This window comes from Pleurodeles waltl, chromosome 2_1 (genome assembly GCF_031143425.1).
Source record: "Pleurodeles waltl isolate 20211129_DDA chromosome 2_1, aPleWal1.hap1.20221129, whole genome shotgun sequence".
NCBI lineage: Eukaryota > Metazoa > Chordata > Amphibia > Caudata > Salamandridae > Pleurodeles > Pleurodeles waltl.
The window spans coordinates 513348565-513375035 of NC_090438.1; the positions used below are offsets into that span (position 1 = coordinate 513348565).

Genomic DNA, 26471 nt, shown 5'->3' on the forward strand with positions numbered 1-26471 from the left:
CAGGGCTCCATCGCGGTCGGCCTGAAAGTTTGACTTTGCCCCGGTCCTGGCGCAACCAGATGACCCGATTGGCGCTTTTTGTTTCTAAGCGCTAGAAAAGTAATAATTCTTTAAAAATTCATATCTCCGGTTCCCCAGAACCGATTTTAATCGTTTTTGTGTCATTTTAAAGATAAAAATATAAGCTATTTTTATAAATTGGTTTTGGATTTTTAAACTGTTTCCTGTGTTTTATTTAATTACTGTTTTGTGATATTTGAATGCTTTACACTTTGTCTCCTAAGTTAAGCCTTGACGCTCGTTGCCAAGCTACCAAGGGTTGAGCTGGGATTAATTTACTGAGACCTAACTGTACCTATGTGGAGGTTAGTGGCTTGTTTTTTCGAGATGAAAATCCTTCGACCGGGGTAAACCTGGATCTTGATCCGACGTCCATGTTGCCAACAAGCCACTAACCTCCACATAGGTACAGTTAGGTCTCAGTAAATTAATCCCAGCTCAACCCTTGGTAGCTTGGCAACGAGCGTCAAGGCTTAACTTAGGAGACAAAGTGTAAAGCATTCAAATATCACAAAACAGTAATTAAATAAAACACAGGAAACAGTTTAAAAATCCAAAACCAATTTATAAAAATAGCTTATATTTTTATCTTTAAAATGACACAAAAACGATTAAAATCGGTTCAGGGGAACCGGAGATATGAATTTTTAAAGAATTATTACTTTTCTAGCGCTTAGAAACAAAAAGCGCCAATCGGGTCATCTGGTTGCGCCAGGACCGGGGCAAAGTCAAACTTTCAGGCCGACCGCGATGGAGCCCTGCTCTGCTACAGGTCGCGGGAGGCCTCGGTCAAAAAGTTACCTTCTGACTTAGTCTTTATTTTGAAGTTTTTCTTCACCGGGACGAACCTGCCAGTTGAATCCGACCTCCTGGAGCCCTTGTCCAGATACGCGATCTGGGTTTCCTCGGTGGAGACTTTTACCTTCGGACTTAGTCGTTTTTTCGGGATGAAAATCCTTCGACCGGGGTAAACCTGGATCTTGATCCGACGTCCATGGAGCCCTTCTCGGATACGATGGCTGGGAGGTCCCGGTCAACTTTTTACGTTCGGACTTAGTCTCTTTTTTGGATGTTTTTCTTTACCGGGACGAACCACGAAGTCAGGCCGGGTCGCGGTTGAGGCAAGCCGGCTAGAATTTCCGCGGCGGGTCGGTCCCTCTCTGGAGCTTTTTTCCAAAAATTCTCAAATCTTTTCCAAACTTCTGGGGCTTCACCCAGATGTTCTTTTAAGGTTCTTTTGGGGTCCACAGCTCACCCCAAGGGTCCAGAAGTTCTGTGATGGTCCTTGGGGGGTGCGGACTTCAACTCCCAGAATGCACCTGGCGCAAACTCCTTTTTGGCCACTGGACAGTGGTCAGCTGGTCGCTTTCTTCAGGAGTTGGTGCAGGGGACTCTGGTTTAGCAATTTTTCACCTGTAGCAAACAGGGAGTCCCTCCTTGAACCAGTTGAAGCCAGGCAAAGTCCTTCTTGTGGTGAAGCCCAAGTGTGCAGCTGGTGCAGTCCTTCTGAGTGCAGGTTCCAGGTGCAGGCCAGGGGTCCAGCAGGGCAGTCCTTCTTCTTCTTTAGTTCCTTTCTTGTTGAATTCTGGAGGGGATCTGAGGTGTGGGTGCAGGTCTGCCAGTTTTATCCTTGCTCCTGGGTGAAAAGCAGGGGGGCCCTGGTTCTCCAATCAGGGACAGGGTCGTCCCCCTGTGATGACCACTTCCTGGGAAGTGTGGCAAAAATCCATCCCAAAAGGCAACAGTCTCTAAAAATCCAACATGGCTGAATCTGATTTTTGGAGGTTACATCTGGCTGAGCCCACCCACTGGTGTGGCTAAAAATTATAAACACACCCCTCTCCTGCCCTCTCCTAATCTAATCAAGGGGGCACCTAGCTGTCTGGGGTTGCAGGATGTGGGGGTGTTGCTGGGTGCTGCAAATGTCCTTCTATGCCTTTGAAGACCAGTTTGGCAGCCCTCCCCCTTCCTGCCTCACCATCTGCTGAGGGGAGATTCTCTCCCCCAAGCACATTCCTTTGTGTGAAGTCAGGCCACTTCACACCTCATCAAGGTAGCCTGGCAGAAGCTGCTGCAGGCTGGCCAATCAGAGCACAGCAGCAAAAACAATGCAGAGCTGAAATTGGCAACTTTTTAGGTAAAGTCTAAACTTTTTACCTGGACAAGTTATATTAAATCCAACAACTGGAAGTTGTGGGATTTATTACAACAATCAATTTGATACCAAATTCTTGGTATGTAACATTTAAGGAGACTTTAAAATTTAAAATAAAGGCTGCCCATTCTAGCCTATGAAGGCCATTTACTTCAATGAGGGAAAAACGAATTTGGCTGTTTTTACCTCACCAGGGCTTATAAATCTATTTTTATAAAGTCCCTGCTTATAGTTACATGGCACCCAGCCCTAGGGGCACATAGGGCACACCTTAGGGGTGACTTATATGTAAAAATAAGGTAGTTTAAGACTTTGGAAGTACCTTTAATTCCAAAGTCGAATTTGCATATAACTTTAATTTAAAAGCAGCCAGCAAGACAGGCTTGCTTTTAAAATGACACTGGGCACCTCAGCAATGCACCTAGGTGTGCACCACCTATGCTGTGGTCCCTAAACCTACATGCCCTACCATATACTAGGGACTTATAGGTAGGTTAACTTAGCCAATTATAATTAGCCTAATTTGCATATCCATTTTACACAGAGCACAGGCCCTGGGACTGGTTAGCAGTACCCAGGGCACCATCAGTCAGGAAAACACCAGCATAAAGTGGAAAATGGGGGCAAAAAGTTATGGGGCCTCTGCAATCAGCCCTGTTTTCTCACACTGATGGATTGCATTGAGGTAGGGTGGACTGGATTAGAGTGGGGGAAATGGATTTAGTGAGTTTGATAGGGTGGGGAGGATTGGCGTGGGATGGACTGGAGTGAGGTGGACTGGAGTGCGGTGGATTGGATTGGAGTGGGGTGGATTGGATTGGAATGGATTGGATTGCAGTGGCGTGGACTGGACTGGAATGGAAATGATTGGAGTGGGTTGGATTGGAGTGGGATGGATTGGAGTCGAATGGGGTGGATTGGACTAGAGTTGGGTGGATTGGCGTGAGTTGGATTGGAGAGGGGTAGATTGGATTGGGCTGTATTGTATTGGTGTGGGGTCTATTGTGGTGGATTGGAGAGGGGTGAAATGGGATAGAGTGGGGTTAATCAATTGAGGTGGATTGCATTGGAGTGGGGTGAAATGGAGTGGGACAATTTGTTTTGTATTCGAGTGGGGCAGATTGTTTTTGATTGGAGTAGGGCAGAATGATTAGGAATAGAGTGGGACAGATTGTTTTGGATTGGAGTGGGGTGGATTGGGGCGGAATGGAGTGGATTAAATTGGATTAGGGTAGATTCGACTGGGGTGGACTGCAGTGGGGCAGACTTTTGAATTGAAGTGGGGTGGATTGGAATGGGGCAGATTATAATGGGGCAGTTTGGAGTGGGACAGATGGAAGTAGGGGAGATTGTTTTGGATTGGAGTGGGGCGGATTACAGTTGGGCAGATTGTTTTGGACTGGAGTGCTGCAGATTGTTTTGGATTGGAGTGGGACGGATTGAAGTGTGGGTGTTTGAATTGGAAAAGAGTGGGGGAGACTCAAGGGTGGCAGTTTGGGGTGGGGCTGATTGTTTTGAATTTGAGTGGGACAGACTGAAGTGGAGCAAGCTGGACTGGGGCAGATGGTTTTGGATTGGAGTGGGCAGGTGGTTTTGGATTGGAGTGGGGCAGATTAGAGAGCGGAAGATTGTTTTGGATTGGAATGGGGCCGATTGTTTGGGATTGGACTGGGGCAGATGGTTTTGGATTGGAGTGGGGCAGATTGTTTTGGATTGGAGTGGGGCAGATTAGAGTGCGGAAGATTGTTTTGGATTGGAGTGGGACGGATTGAAGTGGGGGTGTTTGAATTGGAAAGGAGTGGGGGAGACTCAAGGGTGGCAGTTTGGGGTGGGGCTGATTGTTTTGAATTTGAGTGGGACAGACTGAAGTGGAGCAAGCTGGACCGGGGCAGATGGTTTTGGATTGGAGTGGGCAGGTGGTTTTGGATTGGAGTGGGGCAGATTAGAGAGCGGAAGATTGTTTTGGATTGGAGTGGGGCCGATTGTTTGGGATTGGACTGGGGCAGATGGTTTTGGATTGGAGTTGAGCAGATTGTTTCGGATTGGAGTGGGGCAGATTAGAGTGCGGAAGATTGTTTTAGATTGGAGTGGGGACGATTGTTTTGGATTGGAGTGGGAACGATTGTTTTGGATTGGAGTGGGGCCGATTGTTTGGGATTAGAGTGGGGCCGATTGTTTGGGATTAGAGTGGGGCCGATTGTTTGGGATTAGAGTGGGGCCGATTGTTTGGGATTAGAGTGGGGCCGATTGTTTGGGATTAGAGTGGGGCAGATTGTTTTGGATTGGAGTGTGGTGGATTTGGGTGATTGATCTCTGTTGGAGTGAAGTGGAGTGGATTGGGCTGAGCTCAACTGGATTGAATGGGGTGTATTGGTGTGGATTAGAGTAAGGCAGATTGGATTGGAGTGGGTTGGATAGGGGTGTACTGCATGGTTATGTGTTGAAGCATCATTTCAGAAATTACACATGAGAAAGAAACAATGTCACTTTGCAATATTTAGAACACTACAACACAACTAAAAGACATAATCAAATCCCACATCTCTTAAAGGCAAGACAAACTGACTTTTCCAATGGCTGTTTTTAACAGCAGGCACTGGAGCGCGCTCCAATTTAGCATCATCATCTAAATGTTGTCTTCCAGTCTCAGCAATAATAGGACCCAAGAATCATGACTTCAAAACCTCAAAATAAACAAGCATTTGCAATGCAACGGGTCTCGCGTTTGCTCGTGTTAGAGCTGACAGCGTTGTAAACTCCTAACCCGACTTTTCACTGTTAATTAAACCTATCGGCAAAAGTGCATTTATGTACTAACCAGAAAAGTGCAATTAACTGTGTCACAGGGTTGATATTATGGAAAGCGCTCAACTTCTGCCAAGCGAGATGGCGCTGGGAAAAGAGAGAAAAAGGAGTCCACAGGCCGGACGGAAAACAGCGAGCCTCGCATGTTTTCTGTACCCTGGTCGATGCGCTCGAGGAGGGCTACCCACCGAAAAAGGCATGACGTATGCATGCCTTCGACTAATGAAATCAAGCAGATTCCAACAGGCAAGCCCATGAACCAATGACGTGACGTGGCCGGGGCTCCGAGTCCTTTTTAGTAACTAAAGCGTCTCGCTTAGCGAAACGCATGCGACGCAGGCAGGACCCTAAAAAGCGTTTAAATGTTTGAGAATAATGATGTGGGTCTCCCTAGAGATCCTGATGCGAGATGTGCACCGATGCGAGCAGGCATTGCGTATGCAGGTACGAAACGATCGAGTGATATGATGGAGCCGCGATGCCGCACAGGATTAATAAACATGATCTTTCACCAATGAAAAGCCGGTGATCCTGGCACAACAATGCCAGCTAAGCTGCAAATATAGGGCGCGTCGTCATGCACAAGCCCTGATTCACTACATTCTTCAATCCTGGGAATGACAATTCTCAAAGAAGCTTGGCAAGCACGCTAGGTAATCCAAGGAAGGAATGAGGAAAAATGAAACCGCTGATTAGCCACTTAGAAGGAGTTCAATGACGTCAAAACTCGAGTTACAAGAATTAGGAAACTGTGAGCCCGAATGGGTGGGGGCGGGTGAGTAGGCCAACACATGCTGCCGTGCGAACTTCCTAGCCCAGTGCTGGAATAAGATATGAAACACATGTTTTCAAAATGTGCGACTGAACTCTCCGCAACACACTGAACAATAGCTAAAAAATCGCTGACTGAACTACAAGTTTGAAGGCATCGAGCTGGACAGCTGATCGGCAGTCTAATCCTCTCTAAACAAAAGCAAATAATAGAAACGCAAGATATACAAAATCTTGGGGGGGGGGGGTCTAAAATACAGCGTCAATCCTACATTAAATTAGATGTTTAAAGTTATTTTTCTTCATGTATATTTTGCATGTTTTTTTTCCAGCGCACACAAATCATTCATTTTGACATTTGTAACGATGCCAACTTATCGGTTGCCACCTGCGAAGATGCTGGCTGGGAATTGCTGTGAGCTCGGAAATCTGCACAGTTCGCGCAGTGGACCGGAGCAATGAGCTGAGGAGACAAGTTCACCGAGCAATATTCCTTCTTGAGCGACCCTAGAATTTTACCGGGTTGTGCGAAGTACAAGTGACAAAATCATAAGCATGAACAACAAAAGGCATTTTGACATGTGCAGCTGGGTGATGTTTGAGGAGGAGCCAAGGAAACGGAGGTCTGCTCTGCTGCAGTCTCTGCTGCCGTGATTGGTCTGAAGACGGCAGCACAAGAATCTTGAATGAGAGGCACTGTGCGACAGAGGACCCTGAAGCTGCACCACCAGCGCTCCTAGAGAGCAGCCCTGACAGCCCTGAATCGCAGGATCCTCAAGCACGTTCCAAGTGAAATGGACGATTATGCCAGATATCTGGCAGTTGATGGTTCGAGACGGGGGCTGAAGATGGGCAGGCAGAGGTAGTCATCCACTGGTCCTTTGCATTGATTTATGCCATTGCTCCCAACTATATCTGCAGAGTTACATGGTGGTTAAAACACAGCTCCTTCTGCGTGATTCTGCTACAGAAACTCTGCAGCGGCAGTGATGGGGCCCAAGTTCACTCTTTGGCCAAACACTCATTATCATAACCGTGTTATGAAATGGCACTCATATTGGGTTTCTGTGATATCACTCAATATATAAAATAGGACTCTTACATCAAATGTACGTGATGGCACAGCATTTAAGCATGTACCTTAGTTGGCAGCATCTTCTGCACAGTGATGCGTGTGTACTAACCCTTTGAAAGGGTACCCTTATATGTGTGAGAGATACTTCTTGTCTGCATGTGACGTGGTTTCGTACTGCAACTTGGAGTCATGTCACACTAAAAGCTATTGGGGGGGGGTGAACCCTGCAAATAACATATCGGAAGCCTGAAATAACACAAAATATCACTCAGAATTGTGTTATTAAAACCATTATCAAATATAATAAAGTGATCCACAGCGATAACAAGGGCAGGTAAGAGGTGTCCTGGGAAAGAGAGTATTGTGATTACATATACATACTGAGGTTACGTCTTATGTACAGGCTCTAATTTATTATATAGTGGGACTGCACACAAGAAATCCCCCCCCCCCCTTTTGGGAAAGTATATTACAGTTGACGTTTTATCCATTTACAGAGGGGAACAAAAGCTTTTTAATTAAATTTAATGGTCTTAACGTTTACAGTGACTGAGGGCCTGACTGAGATCTTGGCGGACGAGTTACTCTGTCACAACGGTGACGGACATCCCATCCGCCGAAATATAAATCCCATTATCCTATGGGATTTATATTTCGGCGGATGGGATATCCGTCACCGTTGTGACTGAATAACTCATCCATCAAGATATCAATCAAGCCCTGAATTTGCTAAAGTCACGAGTGAACGCTATCAAGACCAGAGCCAACTAAGCCTAGTGTTCCACAACTCTCACGTTGAGGCAACTGAAAGCTCCACGGAAGCAGGATGTTGCAACAAGATAAACTTATCTAGAACTGCTACCTTTTTGTGTGAAAACTCTGGCCTATATGCTTCCCATAGATGGGCTAAGGAAGGAATAGCTAAAATACTGGTGCTGGAAAACGTGGACTCTGAGGCCCTGTCAGAAATATAAACGGAACATATGAATTCGACATGCCCTCTCAGAAAAATAATCCGGGTCAAACACTCCTCGTGGGTCCTGAGTTACCAACATCAAGATCCAGTAATAAAGGAGGTAGTATTTACAAAGACTGACAAGTGAAAGTGCAAACATTATTTTCTGATTACGCTCCTAAGGTGCAGCTAAGGGTAAAGATTTTTGGTGGTGCTCCCAAAATTCAGTAATGATAAGTATTCAGTATTCACTGATCTTCCCATCTGGATTAAGAGTGACTTGAGGGACTGGGGTGGGGGTTGTTGATGGGAGGAGGAGGGGGATCATCATTAGAGAACTTGTAGAAGGCCATACAAATAAGTAGACTTGAGTTTACCCTAGAAGAAAAATATTGTTGGATAAGAAGACAACAGTTGAAAATTATTTAACAATATGAACCTGTAAAATTAGGCAGGTCTATACCTGTCTCTACTGGGATATGTATTATTTCATAAGGGCTGGTGCTAACATGTATGTTCAGCTTGACAGTCATATCGTGGCCTAGCGAAATCTTGATTTGAGATTGGATAAAAAATAAACAGACGTATTTCATAAAATGCACTGCTTTAACCATGGCCTGCCTCAAAACACCATAGTAACAGGCTGAGTTATTCTGAGGGAAAGCAGAATTTACCGATCTGAGTGGCATGCTCTTTCCTACAGAAATCTTACCGGAGTGCTCGTCCCATAGTTTCATAGTTCATCTCAGGTTTATTTTTGTGTTTTCCCCACAACCTGGATACAGCTTTGGAGTCTACTAATTTAAATATGCCCTTTTCCCTTTGTGTCCACTTGATGTATTTAGGACATGTGTTCCTGTCTTGAAGAAGTGCCAGAAGAAACTCCCATAGGTAGATGGTGTTACCTAAAAAAAAAAAAAAGAAAAAGTAATAGCAAACGGCACAAGGTTAGCAGTACATATGGTAAATTATTGTTGCTAGGAAACTGTCAGTGAAACAGAGAATTAACCTAACACGATTAAACTTAGAAGTTTGTGGCTACTCACAAAAGCATTTGCTGGTAACTTCATTCACTGAAAATGGTCAGGGATTTACTCCAATTAGCAACACGAGTAAATACATTTTCAGAGTGAAGGGAGGGAGAAGCCTCATAATTTAGTGGAAGTAAAGGTAGGGGAAGAGGTTTTCAGTGGGAAAACATTTCCCCCATGGATTAAATGAGAAGTTAACAGATGCAACTGTACTTCCGCTGTACATACTCTCCCTTTGGGAATTTCTAGGTGCAGAAGAATCAACGCTCCTTTACTCCTGAGAAGCTGTCACAGTCAGCAGCTTCGTGCCAGTATAGTTAGAATTTTGACTTTCTTTGTGAACTAGGCCAATGGAACAGAATTCTGCCTTAGTATAGTTTTGGCATGTTACTGATTTATTGATGGTTACTTGTGAAGAGAGGACGAGAAGACGAGCAAAAGTAAAAAAGCACAGAAGGGAAACAAGCCACAGAATAAATAGAACGAAAGGGCAGGAATATGATAGTGTTACCATATGTTGTTATACAAAACAGATACTGCAAGAATAATAAGGTCAACAAAAGTATAGAGCACAGACTGAAATCAACAAACAAAGGAACCCAACAAGTTTAATTACGTTTTACCCTTGAGAATCATTGGCACAATGTAGTACTTTAAGTTGGAAAAATAAGTGCGGATTCTCATGAAATGGAGATACAGGTGGGGTTCGAACTTGGGGCAGGGTAGGAGTGGTGCTAAGAGTGTGGGGAGCGGCTGGATCCCAAGCATTTAATGAAGTTGAGGATTTCTCAGTGTGCAACTGTTCATGATGGTACAGAGGCACTTCTGACAACTGTTGGGCATTCTGTTTGTCCGCTTCGCCCAGTGCGGCGGCCATTTTTGCAGCGGTGCTGAGAGTGAAGATTCTGCAGTATGTTGTGTAGATGTTCAGAGAGGCTTATCCTAATGATTTTTCAAGCAGACTCCTGTGAGAGTAGACAACTTGAAAAATTATTGTCATGTTCCTCGCTGAGCACTTTTATAGCACTCTGCAGTGTTTTCATGGTCGGCCCACCTGCCCCGCTCCCAGCTCCCCTAGGGGTGTAATAAAAGTGCAAAACAACATTAAGTTATGGGCTATTTGTGAGAATCTTTGGACAGCTGAGGTCTTCACTTCTCATGAAGAATATCAACTCCATGAGCTCACTAAGACCTTTGTTTTGTTAAGTTTGATATGCTGTAGTACATGAATTCACTTGGTAAATTTTACTAACGCAACTTTCTTTTTCTCACTTCTTTTTTTTGTAGAATTTTTAACAGAGAAAAACAAATGACCATTTTTAGGTACGTGACTTTCTTTTACACAATCATCTGCTATACTGAAAAGCAATTTCGCCTCACTGTTTACTACTGTTACGAACCCTATTCAAATGGTGTGTCTGAGTGTTATCAACAAAACTAAAGATTGGTGGCGTTGTAAGAACATAAGCTACACTGTATTTACGAGGAAAGCACAAACAAAAAAACAAAAGGTTCATATATCTTTGCTGAAAAGAAAGTTGTGTGATTTTCAGGTCTCAACACACATGGAGAGAGTATAAGGGAGAAGGAGGGATGTTTTAGAAGGAACCCAACCGTACTTAGCTCCCTATTTCTATAACCAAAAGCACACAAAGTAGTACAGGGTTCTATAGAGAAGACGTTAGGGGCACAATTGTTGCCCTTGGTTGTACGTGTTCCTATTTGGATAGGTAAGGTCAGTGAGAGGTCAGTAAGTAGCTGTGAGGTGTGGGGGTGAGGGAGTTTTCTTTACGGACTAGATGGTCTCACACACTATATAGTGTCATGCTTCATCATTTGACCACCTAGTCCCACCCAGGTAGGACAGTGCCACCTGGGCGGACTCAACCTCGCTGTTAAAGGAACAGGAAGGAGTGCGTAAATAAGCTTTTGTTCTGGAAAGATCTGGATCCAGCTAATCTAGTGAAAACTTAAAAACACCTAAGCAGACACCTGTAAGAAGTGACAATTTTAATGATGGTGTCTGATTGGTGTGGTTAAAACAAGGGTTGGGGCACCTCTGTGAGAACAAGGACTCACAGGGTCACCTAACTATCAAACAGTAGCCAACATGTTTCTGCCCTCAGGAGTGAGCCAAGGAAGGTCTCAGGGCATTCATCAGGGGCTAGGATCCCTAAACCTCACGTTGGAGGAGGAAAACTCTACTTCAATATTAAGAGGTGTAATGTAAAAGTTCTAAGGCTATAATAGAACATTCTGCCACTCAGGGCAGAATGTTCTATTAAATAAAACAAATTCCTCACGGTAATCCCCTCGGTCTCAGTGAGGCTCTGTTCACAGCTGTTGCTGTGAACAAAGCGAACATTGGAATGTTGGCGCTGCGGGCTTTTACTGGCCAGTAAAAGCCCGCAGCACTCTATTGTTTTCAATGGAGCTGCCAACGTTCCAATGTTCTAATATTTCTTTAGTACTTTGCATAATACATTCCCAGAGCTACCAAGTTTCCTAGGTCTATGCATGGTGAGCTGCACCAATCCAGGTTTGTTTCTCTTAATTCTGAGACTTGTAGCCCCGGTTTTATCTTAAGAACAAATCTCCAATCTTAGAATAAAAACGAAAAAGAAAAGATGGATTAGACCACGTAGTCAAACATGGACCTGTGAAACCTGACAGGGCTACATTCCTGACAGGATAGGCAATGCTGTAAAATGCTGCACACCTTTATTGTAGGTCTTCCATCCTGAACTGCGATTACATCATCTCAGCGATGCCTAATTTGAGCTGGTCGTTGCAGGTGGGATATATTCACACTCATGCATGTGGGACCTATCCGCACCCATTTTTGGGCACCCAGAGCAAGAGAGGGCAAAACACAAAAGGGAGAAAGAAGAAGAAGAAAGGGCAAGATGGAAAACCAATGACAAAGGGAGAAAGCAGAGATGAAAATGAGCTTTCAAGAACAAGCGAAAGGGGCAGGGAGTATCTGGTGGTGGATGAAAGAAGAACGAGGTGGGATCAAGACTGCTCAGCACTCATATTCAGCACCCTTGATATTTAAAGTGCCAGTTGTGGAATGAGGCTTTGGGCCCTAGCACTCATTGTTTTACAAATTAATAACTGCATCAGAGTGATAAAAAAGTGGTATCACCAGCCGCTAAAGAACAAGTGTTGTGACCCAAGAATTCTGCAGCAGGGAAATGCTAGTCAATAAAACTCAGGTGAGCAAGGTTCATAAGAAAGAATATGGTGAGATAACAGCCTCACATGATAAGTGTAGACACAAGTAAGTGACGAGTCTGTGGATTTCACTTTGTACTTCAGGAACACTTACTATACCAACCTTTTCCGTCTTTTGTCTTCTTTTTGATTGGAATACTTGGGGATGTGATAGGCGAAGACGGTCGTGAGGGCTTCACTTTCCGAACTGAAAATCAAAGATGTGATTTATCAAATTCCGACTAAAAGTGAATGGAAAAAAAAAATTGTGCAAAATCTGAGCTAGTTACTCATTTACAGTGGGCTTTACAAAACCGAGAGTATAGTTATGCATAGTTTACATATAACAAAATACGAAAAAGAGAACTAATCTAAAAATACTGTTAGTTTTTGAAAACCTAAATGTCAGTAGTTTGAATATGAAGGCAAACTTAAGACGCAGCAGTTATTTCTACCAGGAAGTTGGGTTAATGGTTCACTCTTAGAAATGCTGGGCTTCTTTAACTGTGTCAAGATTACAGCTTCCTCCTTCCCTTGCCACTCTTCCCACGCCTAGTGAGTCATAGGGCACCTTGCATCAGTATGGACTTTCTAAGCTAAATATCCACTGTGATGTGCCAGGTACATGTTTTGGATTAAACTGTTTTAATTGAGTAGATTTAATATAACACCATACAACTGGTACTAACCATGTTCTTAGCCCTCCATTCCCATCTTTCTACATATCTCCTTTGCAGGTGAAAGTGTTAGGTTTCGTGTAGAAACATTACTTCCCAGGTGGTGGCAAGAAACATACCTTCTTGTTACTTTCAGATGCAACAAAAAAGCTGAAGAGTGTGTGAGGGCACTGAGGATGTCAGGAGACTGTGATCTGCTTCCATGAACTGAATGAAGGGTCCCCAGTATGGAACATCTGCAGTGTCCTCCTCATTACTTATATATTTGTTCACGGGCGGGTCGTCATGCATAGGGCTCCTCCAACTCAGGGGTGGAGTGGGCTGCATATGGCGATTACGCTGGGCTGTGAGCACCTCGTTGGGAGGCAGGGGTGCAATGTGCCCCTGACCCCCAGTCAAGGGTCTCAGTGGTTGAAGGAGGCATTAGTGGGCCACACGCAGGGATGACACCATCGGACCCGCCCATAAAAGTGGGCCCCCCCACCCCCGCCGACTGCTCCTGATACTCTGCATTTGGATTTAAAGCGAGGAAAGGGGCCTGCTGAGATTTTATTCGGTGCATATGCTCCTGACCTGCTGGGACCTATAAGTTCAAGCATTGCTGTTTATTATGTGGTCAGACCTCCCACCCCGAATTCAAGGGCTTCAAAAAATCTAGGGACAAGGGGAACAGGGAAAAAGATTAATGACTCTGCTTTTGGCAAGGCTCCCTCCCTTGTTAACATGTTGGCTATGGTCCTCTGGTTAAATACTTATACCAACCATGCAGCTGCACAGGTATTGTATGAAGGCTTTAAGAAAGGTTTCACGATCCCAGCTCCAGACTATGTGGGCTCTCCCTGTTGCAGGAACCAGCAGTCCCTTAGGGGCAACCATGGATTGGCTAAAGCAAAGTTCCAGAATTTGGATCCCATAGCTGGTTCCTTTGATCTAGCCCCCTCTGAATGTTTTGTCTGTTCCACCCTGTGCCTAGTTCCTAAGAAGGATCCGAGGGAATTCAGATTAATCCATAACCTGTTAGTGCCAAGAGGCCATTCTGTGAACAAAGCTATTGACAGGGCTTAATGCTTAATCAGGTATGCCTCCCTGGATCAGGCTATTCAGATTCTGCAGGAGCTGGGGCCTTGGGCTGTGACGGCAAAATTGGGTTGCTCTGTATCTTGTTCCTATTATGAGAAATGTAGCACGTTTCTTGAGTGGGTTTTTTAGGCATGAGTCACGAAATCATTGAATGCTTCACTACTTTGATGATTTTCTGCTCCTTGGCCCCCCTGGCTCTGAGCGGTATGCAGAGTCTTTGGGAATCTTTCAGAGGCTGATGGGTGAGTTTGGGGTCCCTGTAGTGCAGGACAGAACAGCTGGCCCCTCTACCACGACTGACTTCCTGGGTATGGAATTAGATTCTGTGGCAGGAGTACCCCGGCTTCCGATGTGTAAGGTTGACACCTTCTCACAGACCTTACGGGCATGTCTGAGGGCTAGAAAGGTCATGCTCCATCAGTTACAATGTCTGGTTGGACAACTTAATTTTGATTGCTCAAGTCACGTTGGGCCTGAAAGTGAAGCGTCACCACACCAGGCTCTTCAGCGAGGTCAAGCAGGACAGGAGGATTTGGAGTCATTCATGGGTGACTTTAATGGTATGGTTGTGTGTCCAGGTCAGCCGAGGTCCAATGAAGAGCTGGGCTGTTCAAAAATGCTGCAGGCAGAAAAGGTTTTGGTGCCATTTTTGATGCGGCTTGGTGGGCATAGCGCTGGCCCAGGGAGTGGGTACAGTCTGGTGACAAATATTGGTTTTCTTGAACTGTTACCAATCCTCGTAGCTTTGTCAGTGTGGCCAGAGCATTTTTGCAATCAGTCCATGATATTCTGGTCAGATTACATGTCAGTGGTAGAATATATTACTATACAAGCCACGAAGTGCAGGATGATCCTGAGGCTGAAAGATATTGTGTTGCTGTGTCTAATCTAAGGTCCTGTTTAGAGCTAAGCATGTGCCTGATGTTCTGAACAATGCTGTTGATGCCCTGTCCCGTTTTAAGATGCTGGTTTTCAGGTCCTACCACCCAGGAGCAGACAAATTTCCAATGCTGTTCCTGGAGTGGATTGGTGCACAAGATTACTAGACTTTGGAGAAGCCAGTTTAACACCCAGGAGAGCCTATGAGGGGGCTTTCTCGACCTATTCAGATTTCCTACGGCATGCAGGGTTATCTATTTGGTCTGATGCATCATCAGTTATGGCATTCATGGGGGCCCTTTGGAAAGAGGGAAGGTTTGTTGCAAGTGCTAGGCGCCACACTGCCACCATACCTTTCTTTGCTCAACTGCAGGGGTCACTGGTAAGGAGAACTTTAAAAGGCTGGCAGCAGCCCGAGAGGACCAGCAGGACACCAGGTGCCCCAATGACACTGTGAAGCTATCGGCTATCTTGAGGCCTGTCCAGGACATATGCAACTCCCTGATAGAGGCCGCTTTATTTAGGGCTGCTTTTACCTTGGCCTTTCATGGGGCCCTCAGACTCAGTGAGTTGGTGGCTAGTAACAAGAGGGATGCTGCGAGGGGATGCAGCTGGCAAACATTCATTGTTGGATGGGGCGAGGACTCTGGTGATCAATATCCCTCGTTCTAAGATGGTCCAAGTGGGGAAGGGTGATCACATATTGTTGTGAAGGGCAATCGGAAGCGAGTGCTGTCCGGTTTTCAATTTAGAAGCCTTCTTAGCTCAACGGCCCAAAGGAGTGGAGGGGGCAGTCTTAGTGCATGCAGATGGGACACCACTAACCAGGTACCAGTTTTCACAAATTCTCAAGCGCCCAGTCAGCAGTGGGGTTTAACTCCTCTGAATTCGGTACTCATTTTTTTACATTTTTTTTTAAGATCGGGCTGCCACTGCAGCTGTGGCAACAGGGCTCTCCAGTTCGGCGGGTAGGAGGATTGCTGGCTGGTGTGGTTTTCAGAAGTCCTGAGGGTTCTGGTGTATGCAGGAGCTTCAGGGGTCATGGATGGTTGAGTCCTCAGCTACTGTTATTTGCGGCGAGCAGGTCAACTGTATGAAAGGAATGCCTTTGCACCACAAACCTAACAGACAGGATACCGCATTTCTTTCTTTGGTTGCGCCAGGCTTCGCCTCACCCAGTTGAGGCTAGTGCTGGACTCAGTGCTGCCCTGGGGGTGCTGGCACCCGGATATCATAATTCTTCCTCTAGGCAGTAATGACTTGGTTCCCCTAGGCCGGCAACAGCTTTTTGAACTGGTGGTCTTGGATGTTGGCTGGCTGGCTAAGAAATTTCTGCATTCAGTGCTTGCCTGGTGAAATATCATCACCTGACTTTAGTGGAGGGGGGCGTTTCAGTTGAGGTGCTTAATCACTCAGTGAGGAGAGAAAACAACAAGGTGGCCAAGTTGTTCAGGTCACCAAAGCTGGCTGTCATTCTCCATGGCTATAAACAGGGGGAGCATTTCTCCTTGCAGGATGGGGTGCACCTATCGCAGGCTGCAATGATATGTTTTTGGAAAACTTCCTGGCTTGGCTAGTTTACAGTCCACACTAGATGAGCGACTGCTGGAGGGGGGAGGCCAGATAGTCAGTCTACTATGCTGGCCTGTGGTGGGGTGAGATCATGGTTGATGGGTCAATTAGCTTTGCCTTTTTTTACCGGAGCAGGACACCAAGGTAATAGGACCTTCCAAGGGGTGCTGGCTAGGAATTAAATGCGACATTCAAGAGTGCGCGAGTTGTGAGCGGTCGCTGGCATCTTGTCCCTAGGGCCAACCGGCTGCGCATGCACAAAGATCTTGAGACTAGCACTGGACTTGAGGAGTGGAGTCTGAGGGTGGAGGGGGTACCCAAGGTAGGTATCTCGGGGGTAGGCAGGCCCCCTGTACATTAATTCCACCTATGAAGATCCAAAGGGGGTATGATGCTCCCATATGGAAGCCTACCCCAGGGCAACCTAGACGTGGGGTGGAGAAAGGACTGGGGTGTCTCCTTAGAATCAGTCATAATCGCATCTGCAGTCACTGAAGAGGATACGCAGGAACTGACTTTAGATAAGTTAGGAATTCCGATGTATTAGCATACTCTGTTATGGCTAGACATCTAAAAATGATTAACTAATATGTAATTAACTTGGGGTTACTGCATAAAGAATTTTTGTTGATTGATTAATGATTTGTGATTTTTTTTTTTGTAAATAGAATATGGCTGGGGTTTATGACCCCAAACCTAAAAAAGTTGAGTTTTAGTCCCTAAAGGTTTTCCTGGGCCACACAGGACGGTGGACTTTGGGGTGTAGGTGGGAGGCCTTGGCAGTACCTAGCCACGTGACAAGTCGCTTAAGATCAAACAGCATTTGAGCTTTGCCCCATGAGCAACAGTATATGCATATACAGCTGTGATTCTAAAATAGGACCACACCCACATGGTTGCCATGAACCCTACCTCCACCCTCCCCCCTTGCACCAGGAAGAACACATCATGGATTCTCTGAGATCTCCAGACCTGTCATGTCTCTAATAGTTTCCCTTATCTTTTTCTAGAAGGGTGGGCTTGCCAGACAGGTCCACAACATAGTACTACGCCTCTCCAGCATTTGTCCAACTGCCTAAGTTTCCTTTATCCTCGCTTTGATAAAGAACCATGAATATAGAAATTTCGAATTGGCTTCCGTCCCCCTTATATTTTTAGCACACTGTGAATAAAGAAATGGTAGTCACTGGATCCAGCCAGCCTGGGAGTTCTTTTAAAGGAGCGCACCTCAGTGATTACATAGCTACCCGCAACTACTTGCTCTGTCAAAGGCACCACTTGAGATAGCTGTGACAAACACAGCAGTCATCAACGCATAACATGGGCCAAACAAGATGACCACTTTTCTGTAACTAGGATGTATCCTCTTGCCAAGTAGTGCAACGAAATTTGAGGAGGCACCCATGCAAAGTACATGTAGGGTCCTCCCCGGTCTGGTCTATCACTTTGCTCAGTGTACTGTGCTGAGGTGCCCCCTGGATCTTGCCCCCCCAAAGGGGTTGTGGGGGCTAATATTATATCACTGCTCTTGCCACTTCCCAATCTAATGGCCCAATAACACTGTGAAAACAGTATAGTTCTGTACTAGCTTGCTATGGGATAAACTGCAATTCGCTCCTGTCTTCAAGTCACAGAAATGCAACTTAGCAGGAATCTGCACAACACAAGTGTTGGCAGAGCATAGTGCAGGGAAAGGTACTGCGTCGTGTGAAAATTGAAAAAAAACTCTTAAGCGGAACATGTAACTCTGTGTGGGTGTTTCAATATCACTGCAATGGCTTCTGCTATGTATTTAGACTTGTTCCTCTGCCGTTCTGACAGTTCATAAAATGATTAGTCAGTTGACTTAACTTCTTGCATGGATTACGATTGGGTTCCGGTTATGTTTCTAAATGTTGCGCCCTACCCAGAAACAATAAGGAAGCGGTGACTGAAAGACATATATTTCTACAGCGCTCTTGACAATAGTTTAAAATAGTCATGTTTTTAACCTTTTCTGGAAAAGTTTGCATATGGGGGGGGGGGGAGAGGGGTCAATATCAACTCTATGGGAAGACAGTTCCAGTATTTAATGGCAAGAACAGAGAATGTGCGTCCTCCCAATCTGCTTCTCCCGACCCCGAGGAGTACAAGTCTCTTGTTGGCAGATGACCTGAGTGTGCAAGGTGGACAATACACTGTGAACTTCTTTCTTAGGTAGAGGGGGCCAAGATAGTTCACTGCTTAGTAGATGAAGCACAGTGATTTGAATGATACATGCTTTAGAATGGGCAGCCAGTGAAGGTCTTTTAAATGTGTCATGACAGAGGTACGGGAAGAAATGTTGAGCAAGAGTTTGGGTGCAGCATTTTGGAAACTTTGGAGGTGGGGATTGTGCATTTAGAAGCCTGCAAATACTGGGCATTGGCGTAGTAAGGGCGGGAAATAATGTAAGCCTGTACAACGGATTTCCGAGATTCAGTGGTGAGCAGAAGAAAGATATTGTGCAGCATGCTCAAACATGTTGCTGCCATACGGCAGACGTATGGAGAATAAAAGTTTGTCATCCTTGAGTAGAGCTAGGTTCCTGGCTGAGTTAACCCATATATGGCAGAGCTCTGCAGGCCACCAGGCTGTCTTGTCGCCATTTAGCTTTAGTAAATTCATAAAAATCCCCCACGGGAAAACCAAACCAGTCACTTCACACTCACACAATCAATGAATCTCTCTATTGATCAGCCTAATGACAAAGGAATCAAGGGTAAGTATTTAATATAGTTCCAAATAGAGACCCCAGATCACACAGTAACAAGACAAACACATCAATACTAAAAACATCAATAAAACCAAATAAAATTAAAATAAAATTCAATAAAAGGGAGATAAAAAGAAGACATATACAATAGTCTATAAAATAAGACTGTCCCAATTATGGTAGGTCTAGGCCTATCGATATTTGTCAGCAATCCTTATTCGATAAGAGCCTCCTCCTATGGGTCCAGTGAGAGTAAAACGTTGACGCGTTTCGGTGGGCTTCCAGACATTTTTCACCACCTTCTTCAGGACTAATTATTATGCTCCCCAAGGTTGTTCAATCAAACCTCCATAAATGCCAATTCAAAACATCCACACTGATAAACATAGATACTTTCCTCGACATCTGCAGTCTTTAGGAAGTATATTTCATGGAATCCAAATGTATTCAAATAAAATAGGTCAGAACCAACTATTGTTCATCTGGTTCAAGCCTTAATTCGCTAAATCGGCGTTATTATCTTTGATCAACCGCTTTGCATTCTGTTCGCTTTAAGCCACTGGCATTGATCCAATAAACAACTGCTTTCATACGGGCTTTAATTAATTTAAATGTTAGTTTTACTTGGAAATTGTGGTTGGCTCCACATCCAACACGTAGGTAGATGGAAGAAATGGCAGTACTGCTAAATGATACCTTCTTTTTGTATAGTGCTTCATACCACAATATTGCGGTTTCAAAGAACTGTAAAGTGACAGATGATCTTATTATCTCGTTTAACAGTACTTAATTTACTGACCTGGGAATGAGAGAAGGCTGCTATGGCATTGTCAGGATTCAAAGTTAGATCATGGCAGAGGTAAGCTGTTTGCATTTAACTCAATGAGTAATCTTGCCAGGGAAAGGAGAATAGCATTATGTTGGGAACCAGGCTGATCATGTAATACCACGTGGTCTGATGACATTTGCAAAGTTAATAGCTATTCGTCACTTCCACGGGAATTCTATACCATATTTCAAGCTTGTAAACGTTAATGCAGCCCTCCTCTTTGCAGTCGGGGTTTGTCCTTCGTTCTCCGCAGCTGCTTGTGAAGATAGTACATTTGTCAAGGACAGACACTGCCCATGGCAGATTTGTTCCAGTGATCGGACAAAGACATACACGCTACTGTTTCCTTAATCTATCCCTCATATAGCCCAATTAGACTGTTCACTGCTCTCTGACTCTTCAGAAATGTCTGCTTCACAACAAGTTCTAACAGGATGTTCATAAATAACTCACTTTAGTTCTTTAAATAAAGATGTGACATCAGCCCCTTAACTTCCATGAAGAATAAACAAACACATCATAAAGAACGGAAACGGTTGTATGTGCGAGTCTATAGCGAGTATGCTGTCGGCTATTGTATTGGACCGGTACAGTGTTATTAGTGAATGTATGTATCGTGTAGGGTTTAGCGCAGAGAAAATCTAGGGGGCGGTAGGACCACATGAAAAGAGTACAGAACGAATTGAACTGGCGCTTCTATGAAAAAATTGGGATAAAACTACTTCACGTGTGCTGCGGTGCGGCAAGAGACTGCAAGTTTCTCTAGGAAAAGTCATTCCCCTCTGGGGCCACAAGAGGGCGCTTCAGCATTAGTTTTACTGAACCAAGTTGCCGAGTTAGAATTGCTGTGTTTTTTTCTCCTTTTCTTACAAATATGCCTAATATATCCAGGACAAGATTAGACATAACTATCAACAGTACATAATGCGGTGTTACGTTAACATTTTGGAAATTTATAAGAGACCCCTACTGAGAATTTTACTTCAGGTCAGACGTTAAAAGGTAAAGTGTCACTTGGAGATTTAAACTGAAAAGAAAACTCGTTGCTAAGCGGTTCAACGCCTCATTAGAGGTCGTAGGGTATAACAAACATACAATTTCTAGAATCACGTGTTTCCTGCGCAGGTACCTGTGGTAGCCTAAGGTTCTGTCAGTGTGCCTGCATGCATACGCCCATGCATGAGGCCGAAGAAATGACTGTTTATTTTTAATTGATTTATTTTTTGCATTTCTTTGTGTGTTATTTAGCGCAAACGTGGCCCATGGGCATTCGATTGCTTTACATGAACGGCAGATCAAATTCATTTTTATGGCACGGGGAGATTAAGTGACTTCCCTGCAGTCACATGATGCTGAGGCGATACCAGGACTTGAACTTTGATCCATAGTTCCAAATTGGAAGCCTTAGGCCCGTAGGGCACATCTCCTCCTACTGACGGTGACATAGTCCAGCTTCAATAAATCATTCCAGCTCCCGTGTTTTGGGTGCGAGGAGCAACCTTTAAATCCGTCTCTTCTTTTGTTCCTGTATCATAATCCCCATGTGCGGTTTACTGGTCTCAACATATCACAGAGCTCTAATTGTCCAGGGGGATTACATCAGTAGTTTATTCAGTCCAAGTTTTCTTTGCATTGTGGGACATGTAGTTTCTGTAATAATGAGATAAACAGAACTACAAATCTCAGAATGGACTGAATTTTCTTGAGAAATTTGATAATCCGAATAACAACGGTCAACAGGATTGTCCATGATCACTTGCTCTTTGTACGGGAGACGATGCAGCTGCCATGTCCCAGCAGTCTCACACTTTGCCTCTAACTCACTGGCAATGGATCATTGAATTGCAGCACCTAGAAAACGAATTTACAGCCACCAAGAGTCGAGTGATCTGGTTAGCAGACCTATACTAATCTACTTTGCTACTGAAGATTACATATAATTGGTGTTAGAAAGCACACAGCAGCATCCATCCTTAATTTACGGTGCCGAGGCGTCCCAGATTTTCTGGGATACTCCTATTGCTTTACCATCTTGCAGTACATTTACTACATATCCCAGTTTTCTGAGAGGGTAGCCAAGACAGAGAGGGAGAGTAGTATATTTTCGTGTGTTTTAGTGCAGAAATAGATAGATGTTATCAGAAATCAACATACTTAACAGATAGGATTCTCTGTGCAATTACTCCATAGTGCTTCGTTGACAGGGTCGGTTTGGGACCAGAAATAGGCCTGGCCAACCTCCCCAAAAAGTGGCCCACATTCAAGGAGTGCAGACTTTCAGAAAACATTGCTTGTTAGTATCAGTGGGCTACTTTTTGGAGAAATGTGTGCCACATTACGCATTTGAAATCATGAAGGGTGAGTAGCACTGGTGAATAATGGAAACACTGTAGTTGTAAAAACTGAACACTTACTTTCAGTGTCGACGTTGGGTTGTGAGCATCCCGCTCCTGGTCAACTGTGCCCTCGACCCAGTGCTTAATTTGTGCTTGTTGTTTCCGGTGCTGAGCACCGGCACTTATTTTTTAAGGCCGGGGCTTATTCTTCAGCCTCAAGCATTTGTTGCGAGCAAAAGACACACATGAGAAAGACTGAGGAAGGGAAAAACGAAAAAGCGCCACAAAGGGAAAAAGTAGAAAGCTGCCAGAGTGAGCTGAAGGGGCAGCGAGTGGCTGTAGATGGATTGAAGAGGCCCGAGATTACGCTGCCTCAGTATTCCGTGTTCGCACATTTAAATACAGCAACCGTGTGTTTAAGAGGAGGGCTTTGGGCACGGGCACCTTTTTATTTACAAATTAAGCAGTGCCTCGACCCCGATTATCCAATAAATCAGAAATCTTTAATTTTCAGTGGCTCGCTCCTGTTTCTGCCCCCCTCTTTTATAATACCAGCAGTGAATTATAATCTATTATTCACTAGTAGCATAATAAAACATATTCCTACTATCGCTCTAGCTGCATCAGCAAATCTGCCTAACGACTGGCACAAGTATGCAGAGGCACCCGCACCAGCCATCAGAGAGATTATCCAGGACTGGCAAAATCCTAGTCTTGGTCTCAGGGTCCTGGCAGGCTTCAAGTCCTCCATTTCGGGCGCAGGGCCCTCCTCGCCAGCCACCTATTGCACTGTTTTATGTTGCATGTTGGAAGCACCATCTGTGAGTACTTTCTTCATTAATATAACCGTCACATGGTGAGATGTTTGCTTGCATGTGGTGTTTGGGATGAGATTTTAGCACGCTAACGTTTGGTTTGTTGAAAGCATTGGCGACGGCCTAGTACACATACTGTTTAATGCGAGAGCATTGTGAGAATCGGTGTTTCCGTAACTTGATGCTCACACACTTACACTGCTCACAACTGCAATGTTCCAGATGACAAATGTTATCTAAGTGATATTTGAACCCGGGGGCTTGTTAACGGGGCACCAAGTGGCTGGCGAGAAGAGTAAAGAAAGCAGAATGGTTATCGGGACATGCAAATTTGGTACTTTGTATAGTGCCTGGCCGTACACAGGTCAAACCATAATTGAGTAATTTTGGAATATCAAAAATCCACCAGGAGTGCGCAGAAGGCTTGCAATATTAGACTTTAAGTCCTTCCCATTAGAAACAAGTTGTAGCATCATTGGGACCGGTAACCCTGGGTGCTTTTGCTTTAATCCCTACAGTGCCCAGTACTACCCATCAATGATGCTGGCACCCCATCCTCTCCCATCTCATCACGGGAGTGGTGCTGGCAAGAGTCCAACTCATCGTAGCCCACCTTGTGCCCAGGTGGAAGAAGGTGAGGTGGACCTACACGTGATTGTGCAGACTCCAACTCTCTGCTGTAGTTCTCGAGGCCGGTAGAAGCTGTGCTCCTGCCCTGCTGAAAGTCGACTCTAGGCAGTACAGTCAGCTGAAGCACAAAGGCTCAGCGAGCTAAAGGAAAGTCAATAAAGTAGTGTGTGTTTGTGTGTATGTGAGTGATAGTGTAACTTACTGAGAATGAGCCAGAGTGAGAATAAAAGACATTACTTTAGAATTAGAGTTAGTATAGTTGAGTACATGTGATTGTGAGCTAGAGTGACTGAGTGAGTGAGAATGAATAAAAGTGAGGGAGGTATTTATTGGCATATGAGGTTACCAGGCAAAAAGTAGACATATATTATGTATTTTTTGGCATATGGGACACATGTTGCAAAATGCTGGTATTGACATTTTGATTGAGACCCTCAGGGTGATTTGCCGCGCTTTATAAACCCTGATTGATTATAATTGGCATGCAGGGGGACACACTATACACCTTGACTTAAATGGGGACGAAACCTGGAGTTTATCCATCTTTACTGAGGGGGCACACATTTAAAGAACTTCAGCATGCAATAAGTGCCCTTTCAGAGTCTGTGTGTGTTTTTTTAAAAATCAAATGTAGGTGAATATTGTGCTGTAAAATATACTATTTGACCTCTTTTTTTAAAAACTGTTTTAGGGGGAGAAATCCCCCGGAATCTTCCCAGAACTTGGGTGTGCTCTCTTTGCTCGCTCACTGTGTGATTTGGTGGCAGCTGCGTTATTCTCAAACTTATGGATTTGCCACGCTTGCCAGATTTTATCAAAAAAGTTTGTTTCTAACTTAGTCGCTTCAGAAGCTACAAAAAAATGTGGCAACACATGTTCCTGCACATTGGAAGGCTCTTCAAAAAGTCTGACTGGTCATTTTGCAGTTGCTTACTGCTGTATTTGGTTGTTAAACTGATACTAATGAGGTGAAACATGTGCACAGGCAGAGAAACAATGTTTAAAAAATGCATAATTTGTATTTCCTTGCCGCATAATTCGGTCCTTCCCTGCCACACATTTCAAGGGGCCTTCATCATAACTTGTGAGCTGCAAGTAACAAAAGTACCTCCATAACAAAAGAAGTAATTCGCTGACCTATGAAATATAACTCTGTGATCTGCAAGCTACACAGTGTGCTTTGCAGCAGGCACACTAACCCTATGTGCTAACTTATGATGAGTCAAAACTGTGACTAGATGGAACACAGATCTCTCCAGCAGGTGCATGTCCCTCTCTGAAAAACTGAGCATGTGCTAGTAAATTAAATAATACAATTTAGGCTGGCCAGCCCAAGGCGAAAATGGCCACAACACCTTACCTGACTTTCCAAGAACTTTTCAGCCTTTGTGCACCACCCTCCTACTCCCGCCCACTATGACCTAAATGTGAAGGTCTGGCGGAGGAGTCGGTCACACGAAAGACACTGCTTTCGTTGTGGGCAGACTGGGCCACGGGGGCCCAGGTGAGAACAGCCCAGTAGGAGCACAGCAGCAATTGGCCTCTCAGCTACACCTCTGCACTCTACCCTCTTAACCCACCCACCATGGGCTGAACGTGAATCCCCAGTGGGGTCGGGAACACATAAATGACACAGCTTCTAGGCTGCCCCCGGGAGAGGGGCCAGGGGAAGGGGGCAAGCAGAAATGTTGCAAAGGCCACAACATCACTTAGCCTCTTGGCATCTTATAACTCTTCCCTCCCTCACGTATCATGGCCTCAGTGTAGCGGGCTGGTGGAGGAGTGGTAGAGGAAGTACACTGCTTCTTTGGTCAGGGCCAGCACCACAGAAGGTCAAGGTGAAGATGCCACAACACTGACCCCCAGTATCACCGCTGCAAGCCCAAGCATCCCTGCCCTCTCCTCTAAATTATCACTGACAGTTGCAAGCCAGCCTGCCTCTGCTGGCCCATAATACAGTGGCCTGGGCAGGTAGGTATGGCAGGGGGTTGAGGAGTAATGGAGAATAGTAGGGCACTATGGGGAGTTGGCAGAGGCCTTTAAAAAAACGACCCACAGCTGGCGCTCAGGCACTGGCCCGTGTCCAGTTTCCCGCTTTGTCAATCCAACTCTGCTCATTGACAGTGTTTTCTAAGAAAGGGAGCACTATCTATTAAGTCATTCTGTGACCCTTGGTTGATGCAAAATTGTAGTCCTATTTCTATGCTTGTGGAATGCTGAGAAATCTGCAGATGCGCTCACAATGTCAATGGAAGGTACTTCCTTTACAGCCTACTGCATGTACAATATCATGTCATGGTACAAAGGCGTGGCGTTGAAAGCTCCAAAAGACAGGCATTTGTTAATGTGAGAGCCAAAGCACAATTCAATAATTTTTGCCCCAGCCCAATGACGTTGGACAACAAGGTGGATATCTAAGTTTTTGTTGGTGCAATGCTATTGCAAATGCTAAAAGATCTGGTTTATAATAGGGAATGCAGGAGGATTTCTTTGTCACAACTGTCGTGGAGATACTTCTAAGATAGCACCAGGCTGAGTCCCTTGGTTAGATTAAATTTACAAACGCCCACCAGGATAAGGACCTACAAGACCCTGTTCTCATGTATTAGCAGTCTTAAAGGACGTCAAGTGGACCAGCACATGGAAGACATTTTAAAGACACAGCAGAGTACCCTTTCTGTCAAAGTGGAGGTAGTGGATGAGATAAAGAAGCTTGAGATGGAAGGGCTTATTGAAAGATTTATGTGCCTGCCACACCGAGATTGGTATAATCCTTGAAAGCAAACATAAAAAGACCTCCTAGTTCAAGATATGCATGCATATCCTGAAGACAAACAGTGAGAAAAAACTA

At 44.8% G+C, this 26471-nt stretch overlaps 1 protein-coding gene across 4 annotated transcripts in view; it reads right to left on the reverse strand.

Moving 5' to 3' along the window:
- LOC138265847 (ETS-related transcription factor Elf-4-like) overlaps positions 1-26471 on the reverse strand; it is a 258940-nt gene that overhangs the window by 43063 nt on the left and 189406 nt on the right. For all 4 annotated transcript variants that reach the window (XM_069213944.1, XM_069213951.1, XM_069213969.1 and 1 more), the window contains 2 exons: positions 12193-12276; positions 8534-8726 (listed from right to left, as the gene is read on the reverse strand). In XM_069213944.1, coding sequence (XP_069070045.1) covers positions 8534-8726; positions 12193-12276 — 277 coding nt within the window. The remainder of the gene's footprint in view (positions 1-8533; positions 8727-12192; positions 12277-26471) is intronic.